Genomic DNA, 18662 nt, shown 5'->3' with positions numbered 1-18662 from the left:
CTTACATTATTTCTAGGTCAGCAGTATGGAGAACTGGCTCATTTACATATTCAATACATTCTGTTGAATATCCATACCCGTTTCAGGTGCAGCAGGTTTGTGAATTTCCCAGGGGGTCCCAAGGATGGGGAAAGGTCACTCAGTTCTTTCTCTGGACTCTGCGTACTTCTCTGTGGAACAGGTGAACAGGCAAACAGCCTCTTCTCAAATATGTATCATACCTTTTCCATAGAGAAAGTTGGCAAAACTCATAGAAAAGAAAAGTACCTTTTGGTTCCACTCTCCTTTTCCTTGTAGAGCTTAAAGGCTAAAAAATGATCTGTGTGCCTCACAGCCTGTATCTACTTACAGGCAAGTGAGAACAAAATTGTTTTTTTTTGTTTGTTTCTGTGTTTAACTTTTCATTATGGGGGACATGGAAAGCAAAATCAGAAGAAATTCATTGTACGTACTTAGAAAAATATCATACAACCCTACAGAGGGGATTATAAGCTCAGTATCATTGAATAAATGCAACAAATGGCTTTGATTGTCAAGAAGCTTCTTTCTGAAAACAAATTTTAATTAGTTCCCATGTATACAGCACTAGAGAGCATAGCTTAGAGGCAAACATTTCTTTATCAGTGTCAGTAGCAGCTGCTTCTATCTTAAAATGGTAAAAATCTGCTCTTAATTAAGCTGTATTAACATGCACACTGGTCTTCATTCTGGTGTCAAAAATGAGAGTTAAGCTTAACTGCACCACTGATTTTTTAAAATGGAGATTCTGCTCTTAAATTGCATCATTAACAAGAGAGTAAAATGGAGTGTTTTGCTTTCTGTAGATCTCTTTAACCTCTGTATTTAAAATTAATTATTAGCCACCTGTTCTCTGAAGAGCCAGTATGATAGCAGTTTTCTTCAAATTATAATGAAAACTGTGCCATTGTTAGAGAGACAGGATGAATTGGACTGTGGTTTGTGTGGGTGTTTGGAGTTCTCCATAAATTCTATTGCAGCTGATTTGTCATGGGGCCTTAAGGCCAGTTCCCACATTGTTTTTTTATTCAGTCTCATGATCAGGTTCCTAGTTTTCTGCAATTGCTTAGATTGATGACTAAACTGACTGCAGGGCTGCAAGCATGAATGTGCGTATGTGTAACACTACAAAGTTACCATTAGGGAAGGGATATTATTGAAGTTGCAAAATATTCCCTTGCTGGCATATCTTGTCTGTCCACCTGCAAAGCTTTCCTCCCTCCCTTTAGTACAGTGGTACCTCAGGTTACATACGCTTCAGGTTACAGACTCCGCTAACCCAGAAATAGTGCTTCAGGTTAAGAACTTTGCTTCAGGATGAGAACAGAAATCGTGCTCTGGCGGCGCAGTGGCAGCAGGAGGAGGCCCCATTAGCTAAAGTGGTGCTTCAGGTTAAGAACAGTTTCAGGTTAAGTACGGACCTCCAGAACTAATTAAGTATTTAACCCGAGGTACCACTGTAATTTTGGGTGCCCTGCTCGGCATAGTTCATAGCTTTTCTGAGTTATTCAAGCCCCTTCGCCACGGCAAGGCAGTGATCCATGAAGGGGAGAATTGATGCTTTTGAATTATGGTGCTGGAGGAGACTCTTGAGAGTCCCATGGACTGCAAGAAGATCAAACGTATCCATTCTTAAGGAAATCAGCCCTGAGTGCTCACTGGAAGGACAGATCGTGAAGCTGAGGCTCCAATACTTTGGCCACCTCATGAGAAGAGAAGACTCCCTGGAAAAGACCCTGATGTTGGGAAAGATGGAGGGCACAAGGAGAAGGGGACGACAGAGGACGAGATGGTTGGACAGTGCTCTTGAAGTCACTAACATGAGTTTGATCAAACTGCGGGAGGCAGTGGAGGACAGAAGTGCCTGGCGAGCTCTGGTCCATGGGGTTACGAAGAGTCGGACACGACTAAACGACTAAACAACAACAACCACTTTAATAACATGTGTGCAGGATATCAGAGAATTGTAGAGTTGGAAGGGACTATGAGGGTCATGTAGCGCAATCCTTGCAGTTCTGGAATCTTTAGCTCAACTTGGGGCTCAAACTCACAACCCTGAGATTAAGAGTTTCATGCTCTACTAACTGAGCTATTATCAAGAATTATCTTTGAATAAGTGCTTTGGACCTGTTGTGCAAATGACAGCATCTCACTGGGAGCATTTATTCTTTATCACCTGGGTAAGCACTAAGTTAAATACAGAATAACTGAGAAGAACTTCACTGAGGGCATGGCATAAGAATTCTTCTATGGCAGTTTCCCCCATGCTTCCAATCTGGTGATAATTGTTGCGGTAGATTAACCCTCTTGCATGATATTATTGAAGCCAAGTAGTAAATATATGAATGCTTCCCAAAACCAAGAGCTGTATTAAAGGGTGTAGGGGCTATATCATGGACCATGCGTTAGGGGAACCCCACAAACACAATTAATTTAGCTACCCACACACGCTAGTGGACTTCCTTATACAGTGGTACCTCGGGTTAAGTACCTAATTCGTTCCGGAGGTCCATTCTTAACCTGAAACTGTTCTTAACCTGAAGCACCACTTTAGCTAATGGGGCCTCCTGCTGCCGGAGCACGATTTCTGTTCTCATCCTGAAGCAAAGTTCTTAACCTGAAGCACTATTTCTGGGTTAGTGGAGTCTGTAACCTGAAGCGTATGTAACCTGAAGCGTATGTAACCTGAGGTACCACTGTATGTAAAAAGTGACACAAATATAGGCAAGCAAACATATGTAGATGCTTAAAGAAACCTGGCACATTCTTTGTGTGAAAATTGCACAACCCCGCCTCCCTCTTCCTGGATGCGCTTAAATGAATAGGAATCAGGTTTGCTCATAAGTCAACTGAAAATAATAATATTTGGAAGGGCATACAGACAAGGGATACAAAAGCAGATGCCTTGAAAAGCATAAAACCTTTAAAAGGTGCCGGGTATTTTTTTTCTTAGCCTATGACACAGATAATTCATATTGCCCTATGCTTTCTTTGTTCAAAAGAAGAAGCAGCAAGACCGCGAGCTAATCTGGAATATCTAGTGTGCTGCCAGTTCTTTGGTCGAGGAGACGGAATTAACAATGGCTAAATACCATGAAATAACTTCAAGCCAGAATCCCATATCTTCTTTGTCTGTTTTTGAAAATATTATCTTGTATCCTTTAAAGTTGCCAATGCCAGCAGCAGGATAAAAGGCAAGCCAGGGCACTCCATTCTCTTTCATAAGTAAGATCCTGGCATAAGGAGGTCTGGCAGTTGCTTTCTCATTCCTTCTGCTTGTAAAATAACTTAAGTGGAAGAAGTTGCTGAAGTTTCCCTGTAAGGATCGTCAGCTATGTAGGTCTTCAGAAAACAGATACAGTGGGTGGTGAAGGTACAACTTGGAGGTAAAAAGGCCTACTTGAGTTATGTCAGATCATTTAAATGTATCTTGCAGGGAATGTCCCGTATGTATGCTTCTTTCGTACTTGTCAGGCTTTTCCCTTGGAAAGATTGGCACCTCCAAGCAAGATTGGTGTAGATGAGAAATGCCCAATGTTAATGCAGTTCTCTGCAGATGATAGGAGAAATGGGGCGGGGTACTTGCTAGACTTTCAAGTGATTTTTGTGTAATTGTGGCACCCATAGTTTTCATGATGAGACATGGGGCTCCCAGCAACACCATTTACTTATAAGTCCACACATCCAGAGGAGATGCCTTCTTCAGGCCACGACAAGTGTTACTCTTTGGGAATGCCCTCTAAGACACTTCCAGGTACTAGCATACTTGCTTGGGACAAGTATGTCTACACACTAGGGCTGGGTGTGAAGTCCATCTCCTCATATATAGATTTAGCAATTTTTGACCAGGCAATATAATGTGTGTATGTGCTATGCAAAAATCACAGTGTGGGAAAGAACCACGAAGCCAGCCAATACTTCTCTTGATTCCTGCAGCCCCTGTGGCTCTGCTCTTCCCTGCCTCATGCAAGGAGCAGTGAATCACAAGAACAGGCGCCGGCAAAAATCACAATACGGGAAACACTGTGAAGTCAGCCAATGCCTCTACATAGCTCCATCCATATTTCAGACATGTTAAGCTGGGGATATATCATAATATTGAAACCTAGACGTTGCCCAGCCCTGCTACACACGTCTGCAAACTACTTCCCCATGTTCAGGGAATAAGCTCTTCCTGAACATGAAGGACTGGAGGGTATTTATCTCAAATATTGTACTGGGGGACCTGTCCTGGCTCTTTTCCAGAGGAGGCTGTTGTCTGTCAGGTGGTGCTGTCCCAGAATTAGCACATTTTAAACTTAAGGGACCAAACTTGACCAAACTGCGGGAGGCAGTGGAAGATAGGAGTGCCTGGCGTGCTCTGGTCTATGGGGTCATGAAGAGTCAGACACGACTAAACAACAACAACAAACTTAAGGGAACTAAGTGTGAGTAATTGGGTTCAGCAATCAAGATAGTGGAGTGCCCATGTAAGGCACTCTACAGACCAACAGCAATGAGCTAAGAGAAGTATTTTATTGAGAATAATACTAATAATGGTGCACAGTTTTGTAATTGACTTTGACTTTAACACACTGAAAAAAGTAAAACTTTTGTGTCACAATTCCATGTTCCAGGTTGTTCTCAACCATGACGAGGTGTGAATTGCCATGTCATGTTTCAGCCATCACTTCCTGCACTGAGCGAAGAAATGATGTTTTTACTGCTTTGGGGTTGATTCTGGAAAGAGAAACCTAAAAAGCCATGCATATAATGTGCTATAATGACTGCAAAATGCTGCTTGTTGAAGCCATAATTTACTCGTCATGTCCACAGATGGTTAGCCCAGAACATTGTTCCATACTTTATTCCCACAGGAGGCAGTGATGGCCAGCAACTTGGATGGATGGCTTTAAAAGAGGGTTAGACAAATTAATGGAGGATAAATCTATAAGTTAGTTGTTCATGGTCTTAATGTATTTATAGGGTTTTGCATGGAATATAACAACTGGTTACTTCTTCACTAGTATGCCACCAGCCAGAGGATTAGCTAAGAAAAACTCTGTGCTCTGGTTGGCACATTGGAAAACAAACAAATCAGAATTTCTCTGAGTTCCTTGCCCACAAATCCAGAAGTATCAACAACAGCATTTTTTGTTTCCAGGAAGATTTGACACTTGTAAATTGTGTGCCAAAGAAAGGAAAGGGCATAATTCTCTTTTCTTCAGTGCATAATGATGCAGCAATCTCAGATCAGAATTCCAAGCCTGAGGTCATTTCTTTATTATAAGAAAACGTAAGATGATGTGGGCATTTGTGACCAGATGGTTTCTACATATACTTCCAAGTATACGATTAGACAGTAGCCAATGTTCCCCCTCCCTCTAATATGATGGACACTGCCTGTTTAAATGCATATATTGTTTGGCTATTGAACTCATGACAGTGTGAGTACCCAAGGAGACCTAGGTCTCAAGTTGACCAAACCCTGGCTTGATCTTGCACGGTATAGCAAGAAAAGCTGGTAGTAACTGGTAGGACCTGACAGTGCTGACGCAAAGATGCAATTGCAGAGAATATTCTATGGCAGAAAATAGCAACTAAATGCTCCATGTAATCATTTTACCCCTTCTGTTCATGCAGTTACTGTATTTAATATGGTGGCTGTGCTTTGGTAGCATACACTATTGTTGCAAGGTCTGTGAGATTTGTTGGTAGCAATTCACAACTCATGATTACTGCATTGTTATAGTTGTACAACTTTTATAATTATGTTATATGTTAGTTAATGGCCAGATGACCCTCAGAGTCCCTTCCAGCTCTACAGTTCTATGATCTGATTAGTCTAATATGGTTTTTAAGTTTAAAAAGAGATTGAAGAGCAGTCTTTGAAAAATCTGTTAACCATGCAGGTAGTGTTGTTTCTGGGTTCTTGTTTTCATCTTGCCTTTACGTTTAGTTTTCTTAAACAAAGCTTCTTATACATCACATGGTTTATTATCATCAAGAAACAGATTATAAAAATATTTTCATCAGTTTCGTGAGATTGGGTGGCTATACAATTCTTTAGCCATATGGTAATTAAAGTAAAAGCTTAGTTTTAAAGTTGTAGGAGTTTCATTTAAAGTCATACTAGCATCATCATCATCATAGGCATCTGTCTGTTTCGAGAGACAATGGAGTGCACCTCTGGGGGTGAAGTCAGACATGCCCCCCACCAGAAGTGCTACCCCTCCCCTAACACCCCATATACCAATTTAATTTAGTGGTTTAATTTGAAGGATTCTCTGTGCAGCAGTTGAGCCACTGCTGTATTTTCTCCTCAAGTTTTGCTTCCATAGTTTCATAATTGGGTTGACATTTCTTATTGCTCAGTAGTATGAACAGAACTCATACACTCGTAATTATTCCTTTCATAAGGTTTTCATTTCTTCCCCGTGATGAGGGAATGTATTATAAATGCAGAAACTCGCAGAAACTCTCATAAACTTGCAAATTGCAGACCAGCATGTTTAAGTGCTGTATAATGAATTTTCTCAAGAAATGTGCTCAGTTTGCTTTTTCTCTCTCTTGTTCTCACCCCTGTTTCCTCACAAATTACATGCAAACTTATTTGCTGTGTAATTTCTCTTCACTAAACTTGATAGTAATAGGGCAAGGGACTGATGCTTGTTTACAATAAAATTAGGAATTCTTTAAAAGTTTCCTTGAAGCTCTCTCTATATAGTTAAAATATATTTTGAGTTTTTAGTGTGTGGGGGGGTGAGTTTATGCATGATGTGATTGAGTGGGTCACCTGTACTTGTTACCTTTCATCATTCAACAGTTGCTAACAGTCTTCTGAACAATGGTTGTGTCTTCCAATTTACAATGGAGTAACAACGGCTAACTGTTTTGGGCACTCTGTGATTAAATTTAAGACTAATGTAATCAGTTCAGTCGTAGCTATGCTGGCTCATTATGTTTTGCATGATGTGGAATTATCATGCCTGTGAGGAAGTTGCTGTCTCCTTTAATAAAACTGCTGCACATCAAGCATATTGGATACAAAAGTTTTGATAAGCAAATGGTATGGCACTTCGTTGACTGGGTTGAAGCACTATAACCTTGTTCCCTTAGATTAGGGATACAAAAGAATGTGGTGTGAAAAACCCCCCACTTGTCTGTTGTATTAACATGCCACTGTGAACGATTTGAAAAGATGTTTGAATGAAAAGTAAACAAACTTCCTGCCTCATTTTCTTGCACACCAGGGTAGATGGGAAGGCAAGACATGCATACATTTCCCTTTGTGTACATACAAAAGGGTTCTAATCTCCCCTCCATTAACACTCAGGAAGCACATTTAAAAACATACTATCAAACTGCATCTGAAAACATGTACAATACATGGATTTATGATTATTGGAAACGGTTAACAACAACAGCGCTTGTTTTTTTGTTCCCTTGCTGTTTGCATGTTGGCATGGAAGGACTTTCTGTTCCTGTGTTGCTTTTTTTCATCTTCACGTTTTCCGTCACGCAAGACTTTGCAGTTTAAGTTTAGCATAGTTGGACCTGTTTGTCAGGAAGGGAGAGAAGACTTTTCATCAAGACTTTACTACTATAACACTGCCACTTTCATCTAATAAAATGGATCTGTGCATGGAACTGGCTGTCATGAGCCCTGTGGGAACATATTTATGGGATTGGTTGGACAAGGAGAAGAAGTGGGAGGGACTTGTGGAGCTAGAGGACTCTGATCCAGGGGAGGGTCCCAGTGGGTTCAGAGTTTAAGGTTTAGATGTAAAGGAAGGGCTGAGGATTGTCAGAAGAACAGCCCTCCTCAGTGCCATCGGGTACCCCAAGTGTTGCCTTGCAGTTGACTGATGGCACCAGCCAGCGCTTGGCATGTTATCAGGTAGGTGGTCTCTCTTAAAAGCCAGCCCCCTATCACTCAGGAGGGGAGGAAACCAGCACTGAATTCATAGCAAGTATGCTTAGGGAGTAAAGCTGTAGGGAAACCAAATCTAATCCACAACAGAAAATAACCGTGGCCCCAGTTAGTAAGTGCATCTGTATGCGCTTGAAGTCCTTATCTAGTAAATAACCAAAGTTGTGCTGTGTGCTCTTAGGGAATAAACATGCTTTCTGTGCATCACCCTGATATTGGGAGATGGATCTATTACCCTCCCAAGTTATTGAAAAACTAAAGAGCTTGCTCTTTATATCCCTAGCTGATAGTAAATCCCACTGTTTGAGCTTACTTCCCAGTAAAAAAATATAAGTGCAATTCAAGGTTTTAATCCTAAGCATATTCACTGGGAACAAGTCCTGTTGAATTTAATGGGGTTTAAATCTGGGTAAATATGATGGGAAACCCGCTATACAGCTCACAAGTGCTTAAGATGAAGAGTGCCAACATCTGCACCAGCTGTAATGCACGTTAAGCTTGTGTTTATAGCAGCAATATTAAACTGTTAGCACATGTGCATACAAACAGGGCTGCAGAGAGAAAGAACCTGGGATCCAGGGCAAAACGTAGTCTTGGGGCCTTTCTCTTCCCACCCCACCTCCCAAGCTACACGTAGAAAATATACCATAGTTGCATGGAATAACACAACACATTCATCATAGTTTAATAGGTGGCATTTCATGATGATAAAATCATTAATAAACATGAATACCAGTCCACTAGAGTCACAAAGGTTCTTTATTGGAATGTACAAGGAATTGCTTACAACACCTGCAAATTGCAATCCATTGTAGTTTCTATAAGCATTGACAATTGCTAAAATTAAATTACTAGAATTAAAAATGAGTAATTCAACCATGAAGTCTTTTATTATAATAACTAATCATTTAATATTTGAACTTGTAACCTACTTGAATGTCTTGTTCCTTGTTTTCGGCAAACTTATAAATTTAACTGTCAAAAAAGGCTTGGCTAGCTAGCAAGCTTATATTGTGCTGAAAGTATAATAAGGTGGTATCACCTTTCTTTCCCTGTGGTAGATATTAAGTAATCCTTTATGAGTTTCAGTTTACTAAAGGTATGCTCACCTGATGCAACTGATATGGGGATACAGCTGAGCATTCTTCAGGTAATGTGTATTTGTGGAAATAGATTTCCCAGACCTTAATGCATAAATTTGGAGTGAAATGAAATCAAGTGGACTTCTAACTCAAAAGGTAGGCAGGCCTCAACCCCACCCCCAATGATGAGACTCCGTCAAACTGTCATAATCCAGACTAGTGCAATGTGCTACGAAAATAACACAAGAACTAGAAATAAGTGTAGAGCCATCACTCAAGCATATGATCACATCCACAGACATCAACCCTCAAAGAGATAGCATGCCTGTATGTAACATATTACAATATCAAGGACTGACATATTTCTACAATGAATATTTTATTCTAGCCTGTTTAGAAAGGCTTTTACAACTTACCCATTTTAAAGATGGAGTACACTCGTGTGCCTAAGACTTGTTGCAAGGGCAGTAATGACTCTGACAGATACCTGTGCTGAAGCAAATACAGAGCAGCAGATTAGTTAAGAAAAGTGAATCAAGAAGCACAAGCCATGCATCAGCTTGTATACTTGCATTTGATAAAGGAATTGCACCAATTTTAAAGGTAAAGGTACCCCTGACCGTTAGGTCCAGTTGCGGACGACTCTGGAGGTGAGCGCTCATATCGCTTTATAGGCCGAGGGAGCCGTCGTTTGTCCGCAAACAGCTTCCGGGTCATGTGGCCAGCATGACTGCCGCTTCTGGCGAACCAGAGCAGTGCACAGAACGCCGTTTACCTTCCTGCCAGAGCGGTACCTATTTATCTACTTGCACTTTGACGTGCTTTCAAACTGCCAGGTGGGCAGGAGCTGGGACCAAACAACGGGAGCTCACCCCGTTGCGGGGATTTGAGCCACCGACCTTTTGATTGGCAAGCCCTAGGCTATGTGGTTTCGACCACAGCGCCACCTGCGCCCACCAGTTTTAGGACCTAGTAAATATGCCTAGACTTTTCATTGAACAACCTGAACTTTATCATTATCAAAATTGGCTTCCTCCTTACAGAAGCAATAGCACTAACCTGCACTAACCTGCAATATTCCTGGAACTATAATTCAGCCAGAACATGTAAACAAATGACCATAGTTCCCCCCCGGCAATCTCTTTCTTCATATGGTAGAACCATATTGTCAGAACTGTATTGGTTATTGATTGTTGACTATGAGTATGGATTTAAGAGATATTCAATATTAAGATTTCTTTTAATGTGTGATTAGTGTGTGATTTAATATTTAAAACGTTGAAATTGTAATCTTGGGCGGAGTGAATCGATGCGGCAGGGCTGTGATCTAGCTATGAAGGCTCAGAATATTTACAGGTGCAATATTCAACACAAAGCCAGTAAGTTGTGGGGAGACATGTGGGTATCTGGGGGAGTTGTGTCTCCTGCTTCAGCCCTGTTTTCAGGGAAAGGTGCCATGACTTAATAATATAGCACATGTGAAAGTTGCCAGGTTCAATCAAGGAGGGTAATGCTAGAAGTCAGCAGTCAGCCTGTGTAGACAGTTCAGAGCTAGACAGACCAATGGTGTAAAGCCACATCCTAGGTTCCTAATAGTAAAGGATAAAATCTGATGTGGCATTGATTTTAGTTTGCTTTTACAATGCCGGCACTTGGTAATTGCAGTGTATGGGAGAGGAAAGACAGAGGGAAGAAGGAATGGACTCTTCTGTGCTGCTATTTCCTCATTTTTGTAGCTGTGCATTGCCATGAAAATAATCGGTCTTGACATAACTACAGGATGGTTTGGCTTAATAAAATTACTGCAGGCTAGGTTGCTGGTAAGGTCACAACTGAATGAAATGATGTTATTGATTCTGAAAGCACATAGAATATAGATCATATTTGAATTAATTTGTAAGCATTAAATGGGGGGAAATGTCTAGAGATCATTTTCAAGAACATATTTTGTTGTTTTATATGTATCTACTGGCCAGTAGCATATTCTGCTGTGATAGAAGTTGCACAGCTTCCTTTTGGAAAATACGCTGCAAATATTTCTCGGTTTATGTACATTTGGCCTTCCTTGGAAAATTGTTGTGCTTGCCTAGCCCCCCCCCCCCCAGTGTTTGTGATAGCCTGTTTTACGATGTTTGTGGTTTTCCAGAAACCTGCTTTCAGCCGTACACCAGTAAAAAGCAGCCCTATGGAATCTATGCTTTGGATGTGCACACTTAGGGAAATTTGCAGGCTTTGTTCTTGTAAGTGTGTATCTGAAGCAGTCTTCAGGAGGGCAGAGAGAAATGTGGGTAATTAACATGATGTATCATGTTGTCTCATGCAGTCTTCAGTCTCAATGGATAAATTCTTATTTATGTTTTTGTCTCATCAGTTTATATACATTATAAGACATATAAAACATGGAATGCCCTGGTTTAAAAGCTGTAATTTATGACAAGCTATTGACCTTCGGTTGCAAAATAAAGACGCAGTTTATTTATATATATTTGTGTTCCGTAAGTAGGTGCCCTCTCTTCATCATGCAGAAGTCATTACTACCTTTAAATCTGCCCTTGTGGAAAAAGACTCCTTGATATACTTGATTTAGTAATGTAGAGAAGAAAAGAGAACCATTAAGACCAAATATTGTGGTAGTCTTTCCTTTTAACAAGAGGCGGCAAAATTAAGGACTCTTAACAGATAATTAAAGGAAAGGAGTTATATGAAATTTCCTACTTTAAATCTGTTTAGAACGTTGATTGAAACATTCCGTAGCTGCATATAGGTTCCTCCTTCAAGTAGTAATCTGTAGTCATAACATTTTGTCAGAGGGGTTTCAATCCAGGTTTCCTTGATTTATAAGCTTCACAGTGAATTGAATTCTCCCTCTGTTTTGGTGTGTTTCATGGGCCCCCTCAGATTTGGTGGTTAAAATACTATCACTTTGAGGAAAGCTAGTCTCACCCGAGCTGTACAGATGAATCCATATTAAATTAATGTTTGGGATAAGGGACTCCTGCTTAAAGAACTAAATTGTCTGTGAATTTTCAATTAAAGTGATACTTTTTTCAGTAAATGGTCCCAGTAACTATTATTATATTTGATTATTTAATTTCTATACCGCTTAATTTATTTAAAATATCTTAAGTATGTACAAAAAACTGAAGCAACAACAGACAAAAATTAAACAAAATATTACAAAAATACACAGTTACGTATAAAAATGTTACATTGATGCAACTTATTTTCCTTCTGACACACTCTCCATCTCAGCCTCCAAATTCTCACCCAGGGCCCAAACAAACTCCCAACTCACCCACAGAAGTCTCACAATGGTTCCTGGAACAACAAACATCACTCCCCGTCACTCACTTTCTTTTTCTGGGCAGGCCGAGGATGGATGGTGCTGCCTTAGGCTGACCTCAGCTGCGTCCCATTCAGTTGCACTTTCCACACTAGGTATAGCAGGTTGTTGAGTTTCCTAATGGGTCTAGAGGATGGAGAAAGGGCTCCCCTTCACTCGCAGCTCTTTCCTCATCCTCTGTCCTCTCCTATTCCAGCTGTTATTAGAGATCCCCTGGCAAAGAAATGGGAAAAATCCTACTTCCTCCTGGCTAGAAATGTGAAGGTCCTGGAAAACCCCCCTGGGGGAAAAAAAAGTATTATTCCTCCTATTTTTTGCACCCCCAACTCCGGGCCTCCACATTTCTAATCCCAGCACACTTCAACACCAGATTATTGGCTGAGGCTTTGGTGTCAGGACAAAACATGTGAATCCCTTGGTAGTGACTGCTTTGTAAGTTTTGCTTTCACTAACTCTGCTTCCAATGTAGTTATTCTGTGTGAAAACATTCCCAAATTATTTTTGCCCTGTGCACAAACCAAGGTTCTTAGTCAGTGGCATTTGCAACTTATTCCAAGAAAAATACTTTAGGCATACAAAGTATTCATGGACAGTCTCCTGAAAACAAGCCTATAACCGTAATTAAAAGTAGACCTAGATGGCTCCCCAGGTTTGCTTGTTTGTTTTCTTTTCCTACAATCAATGGGTGTGTGGGCCTCTTGGCATTAATTAGCTGTTGTGTCTATTTATCAAATATATATCTACCGAAACAATGTTAGTATTTCACTGCTAAGGGCATTTTTTGATGTTTTAGATCTCCTTCTATATCTGTTGAATAAAACAATATATTCAAATAACTGATAAGGTACAACAAACCCTAATCCATTTAAAGAAAGGGTAGATTTGCCTGGAGCGTTTTATTAATTAACCCCAAGAGTCTGTTGGTCTAAGTGTTGGAGGGTAATGCATTTTTCATTAGCTCTGTGAATAAAGAAATCTTGAACGTGATCACAAGAGGTTAAGCATTCAAAAGTCTTAAGTGAGCTGAGGTCCTGGTTGATTAATTAAAAGCATCTCAGTCCTCGAGATGCATGTGAGAGCAATTGTCATTTCAAAGTAAAAATATGTAGGGAAGCTACCTGGTGTTTAAGTAGCTTTCCTACATATACCTAGACTCACAGAACTATGCAACTCATTTCATGTGCTCCAGCTGGATTTTGTGTTTTGTTTTTCGTACAGACCATCCCTATTCTCTGTGTCTTATGGACATTTTTGAAAATGAGAGATGTTCAAAATGAGTTGACACGGTGCCTTGCCGCAATACAAAAGCGGGGGGGGGGGGGGAGAAACAAATTCCACTGAGTGTGATTGGAATGTAACTGTGCAAACTCCACATCCGAAGGAGTGACGTGGACACGATTTTCATTCTGTGCACCTGCACGGTTGCTCATTCATCCTTAACCCTGGTTGGGTTTTTCATTAGGTACCAAGTGGGCCGTTGTGTTGGTTGGTTTGATTAGGACGGATTATTTCTCCATCATTTACTAATTGCTGGTGAATTTTTCTGGAGTAGATGATTTGCCTCTAGGGATGAAACTATGCTCTCACAAGTTAAATGAAAGGTTATTGAAAGCAAATAAGAAGTCTCTTGATATTTGCGTTGTGTATATTTCAATAATGAGCAAACCTCCTGGAAGAAGGAGAAATACTTAATAAGAGGCAGAACTGATTTATCCCCCCCCTCACAAAATAATTCCAGGGGGTTGGACTAGATGATAATTGGGAGACCTTCCAACTCTACATTTCTATGACTCTATAGCTAAGATAACTGTTCCTTCCCCACTTTAGGCATTAATACAATCTTTAAAAAACACTACAGGACATATTGACATCAGTCAAAATATCTGGCTAGATTTATTTTCACAGCCGTGTTGGCTGAGGCTGATGGAAGTGGCAGTCTGAAACAGCTGGATGCTACCAGGTTAGTCTAGCAAAATTAAATTAAGTACTGCATTGTGGAGTAAGAGATTAGATATGAAAATGTGAACTAAATGATTATGCTTAGTGTGTAAAGCAGATTCTAATCATGGATGTATTCGCACTGCGGTTTTCTTTGTTAACATCTATGCATATTGGGAGACGAGTTGCCAGCAGGAGAAACATATATACATATAAATGTCTATTAGTTTATTCTCTGTTTGAACATGTATCCAGCTAATTAAGCTCTAGCTCCTTGTCTTGGTAAATATTTGCAATATTAACCATTATTAAATTAAAACTCTTTGCTTGAACATGCAGTCTGCAAGTTGTGGTCTAGCCTTGTTATCATTCCCTTAGATCAGTTATTTTTATGTGCTTAACTATATCTGTCATAAAGTTTAATCATGCTAAGAGTTGTGGGTATGCTGTAGAACTGAATTTTTGAACCTACTCAAAGGCTCAAATCTGGAACGTGCAACAAGGAATGAAGTGAACAAAAGCACCTTAATCATGTGTACTGAGGTTTACTTTTCTGTTGGGAATGAGGACTAAGGGGTTAAGCGATATGCTTTAGGGTGCCATTTGCAAAATTTCTCTCCTGCTGATGCAAACACACTCCTCCCTTTGCCACCACAGGAGTCCTGGCAATCCCCAGGCATACCTGGAAGGTTCATAATGCAATTACTCTGCAATTTGTGGCTGGTCCTGCCTTAGATTAACTGTGTGTAGGAACAGGCAGTATTGCTGAAAGTTGCATGGGTATCTGGCTCGTAGGGGAAGATCACATCAGCCGAGTAGGGAACTTTGGTCGATTCTGTTCATGTATTTTTTGTTGAAGACTCACTTTAGAACAAGGATAGACAGCCTGTGGCCCTCCAGATGTTGATGGATTGCAGCTCCAGGTATCTGGAAGGTCACAGGTTCCCCAACCCTGATCTGGAGGATCAATAGCTGAGGAAGTACAATTAGTGAAAATGGATCTCAGTGACATTTTGGTCTCTTCTTAAAGCAGGTCTGTGTTCCCAGGCCTTCGCTGGTGCTTGATTGCAACAGGTTACCATGTTTTTTAACTCTTCTCTGAGTTTACCAACTGTGTTTTTTGTGGTTTTAGTGTTGTGAAATTTGCGCTTGTCAACTTTTGATGGCCTTGCACCTGTTAAAGACATTGAGCCTCTGCTACATTTACAGATCTGGGGTTTGTCATATTTATATTTTGTGTGCAGCATGAATACTCAGAACCACTTAACCTTGATTTGTCAGACTTGTTTTAGAGCTTTATAAAAGCTGGTCTCACCTTTTAAAACAGATTTGTGCGTTGCAGTATTTTAATGGTTCAATTTCATTTTCTGTCAAAAGGAAAACTAGATCTTCTCTGAAGGTTCTAGCTGTCATTTTATAAAACTGGTAGAAACCTGCCTTTCTGGTTTATAGTCTTGTTACCATAAAGCATGGCCCTATGACTCATTTTGAACAATTCTTTGTTCGCTCTTGAAAGCATTACTGATGGTATTTCAAATAAACTTGTTCCCTTTAAGAATGCAAGCCTCTAGCAAGTTTGATCTTTAGTATGAAAAAGATTGTGTAAGTTTAGAAACAGCTTCTCTCTCTCTCTCTCTCTCTCTCTCTCTCTCTCTCTCTCTCTCTCTCTCTCTCCCTCCCTCCCTCCCTCCCTCTTGCATTTAGTCTGTAACATTTATTTATTTGTCATTAAAGTAATTTCTTAGCTCATTATAAAAACTATTTCTCTGTCTGGTGGTAGGAATGCTTGAGAAATTAGGTTTCTGTGAATTCCAGTCCTGGTCTGCGCCATCTGGACTAAGGTGCAGATTGTTACATAATTATCCTTTGGATTTTGCATTTCTCCACATTTGTGTGATAAAAGTTCCCATAACTAGAAACATTCCAGTTGGCAGTTGGCACTTGGACATCACACATCTGGTTGGTTAGAGCGTGGTGCTGGTAACGCCAAGGTTGCAGATTCGATTCCTGTATGGGACAGCTGCATATTCCTGCATTGCAATGGGTTGGACTAGATGATCCTCAGGTTCCCTTCCAAATTTACAATTCTATGATTCATAAATAAAGATTAGCCTCAGCAATATCAGACAGTGATGCATGCCTATAGTCTGCTCATGAAATAGTTGTGTGTTACGTTGCACTGAGAAAGCAGGTGATGTGTGACCTGCCTTAGCATTTCTTTAACACTACAGGGAAACTTGAACAGAGTTGAACCTCGAACCATTCCCCTTCTTTTTTTTCTGCTTGGACAATATGAAATGGCAAAGCTTTGAAGACATGCATATGCAAACCTAGAGTGCAGGACTATCGCAGGTCACAGAATAGCACTTTGATAACATAAATACACGACTCTCAAAATATCAATCCTGAGTAACACACAAGCATATTTGCTCATTTCCGCAAAATAGCTAAAGAGAGTATATAAGGATCGCTGAGATTTTAGTTATGAAGACAGTAAGGCTGTTTCTAACTAATAAAACAACCTCCTTTTGTAGACAAAGCTAACTGAATGCATGAATGGCACTGTGCAGCTAACAAAAGACTGAACCACTTGTATGAAAAGACTCTGTACATTCTTTCCCACAGAAGTCAACGAAAGGGTCGGTTCTCCTAGGCTACGTATTCCGGCATTTAAACCTCGTGGAGATAGATTACTTTGGATTGCGTTACTGTGACAGAAGTCACCAGACGGTGAGTAAAAGCACAACAGTGGCTTTCCAGCGTTAAACCTAACCCTGCTTGTTTACCACTTTCCAGTCATATTTTAAACTGGCATATACTCTTGTCAGCAAGTTAATTTTTAAACCAGCCTAAATTGAGTTGTCATGGTTATACGCAAATAATTACTTCTTTATTTATTTGGAATTCTTAAAAGAAATGGTCTTTTCTATTCAAATGAGTAGACCTTCTTATGGATAGAAACAAGTGTCAGGCCTACCTGCATGATTACAACATTTAGTGTTTGTTTTTTTAAAAAATGAGCAAGCAAGTGGTTGAGCAGATTTCCCTTTAAAAGTAAACTTACAGCTGTCATCTACTTGTTATTGGTGACTATGCCAAACTCTAGACATGTTCCCCTAGCTTACCAGCTCTCCCTTGTATGATTTTGGTGCCACACCTCTAGTAAGTCTCTCATAGAAGGGTGTTAGGTGGGAGGCAGACTCTGTTGAATGGATACCTGTCATTTCTAGGTTAAGCTTTTTGTGGAATCTGAATGAAAGGTACATGTGCTGAACTGAGATGAAGGTTCACGCATGTATATATGGATAGGTATAACTCAACCAGACTGAAGATTACACGTTCCATCGTATATTGGAGTGATGTAAATGAGCGATGGAAAATCAAGAACTTGCCCATGATTACACATACTGTGTGTGCAAGTTTCAGTCCCGTGTCTCATTTCCTTCTTTACTTGATATTGATGACTGGAATAAAGATATCAGGTGGAAGTCAACATTGCTTTCTTTAAAATGTTCCACTTGTGCAAAAATTCCAGCTTGCTAAATGAATACGAATATTATTTATTTGTGTAGCTGAAGCACTTACAAAACAAAATACATAAAACAGATTAAAATACATTGCATAATTAAAATAATTGTTAAAACCAGCATTCTGTCAGATAAGAGTTTGCCCCATGAAGAATTTCACTTAACATTCCCACAAACCTTTCTCCTTAAAATTGCCACACCAAAGGCATAAAAGCCTACTTTTCTGGAGGTGCCGGGGAACCTGTCTCCTAATAAAAATTTAATGAAATGCCCAATCAAACTTTCAACTGGGAGATATAAATCTTTGAACAAGGCTGTTCTTAAGTCCTTATAGATTGGGCAAACTGGTAAGCAATGGGGTGAATCTTCAGGCACATGGGCAAATGCATAAGGAATTGGGCAATAGTGTCCTTCAACTGTGGCTTGCTAAATAGAACACCCCCCCTCTCCTCCCTTCTCTATTCTGGGTGTTCTCTTGACACTCCCAGAGCCACTGGGGTAGGAGATAGGGAGAAGCTCCATTGAGCAACTAAAAGTCCTTGTGCAAGACTTCCACTAAACATACAAGTACTTTATCATACATTCAGATGAATTACATATTTTACTGAACAAAACAAAGACAAACCTTGATTATGTACGCTTGACTGAAATATTGTTTTTTTAAAAAATCAGATGTCCCACAATGTGAAGTATTACATTAAGAATACATAAGCCATAATCAAGCAGAGATTCCTGACATTCTTTAATGATTTTTAATATAACTTTTTAATAGAGTTTTGTATGCCTGCTGTTTCTTTCTTTTTTTAAAAAAACACACACCCTCTATATTAAATAAGAATAAT

The 18662-nt window shown here is 39.9% G+C and overlaps 1 protein-coding gene across 2 annotated transcripts in view; it reads left to right on the top strand.

Annotated features, from left to right (window-relative positions):
• EPB41L4A (erythrocyte membrane protein band 4.1 like 4A) overlaps positions 1-18662 on the top strand; it is a 97486-nt gene that overhangs the window by 17791 nt on the left and 61033 nt on the right. For both annotated transcript variants that reach the window (XM_053408637.1, XM_053408638.1), the window contains exon 3: positions 16919-17023. In XM_053408637.1, coding sequence (XP_053264612.1) covers positions 16919-17023 — 105 coding nt within the window. The remainder of the gene's footprint in view (positions 1-16918; positions 17024-18662) is intronic.

Source organism: Podarcis raffonei, chromosome 11 (assembly GCF_027172205.1).
Source record: "Podarcis raffonei isolate rPodRaf1 chromosome 11, rPodRaf1.pri, whole genome shotgun sequence".
Classification (NCBI taxonomy): Eukaryota; Metazoa; Chordata; class Lepidosauria; order Squamata; family Lacertidae; genus Podarcis; species Podarcis raffonei.
Note: the sequence above shows the minus strand (reverse complement) of the source record. Positions and strands in the feature narration are given on the sequence as shown.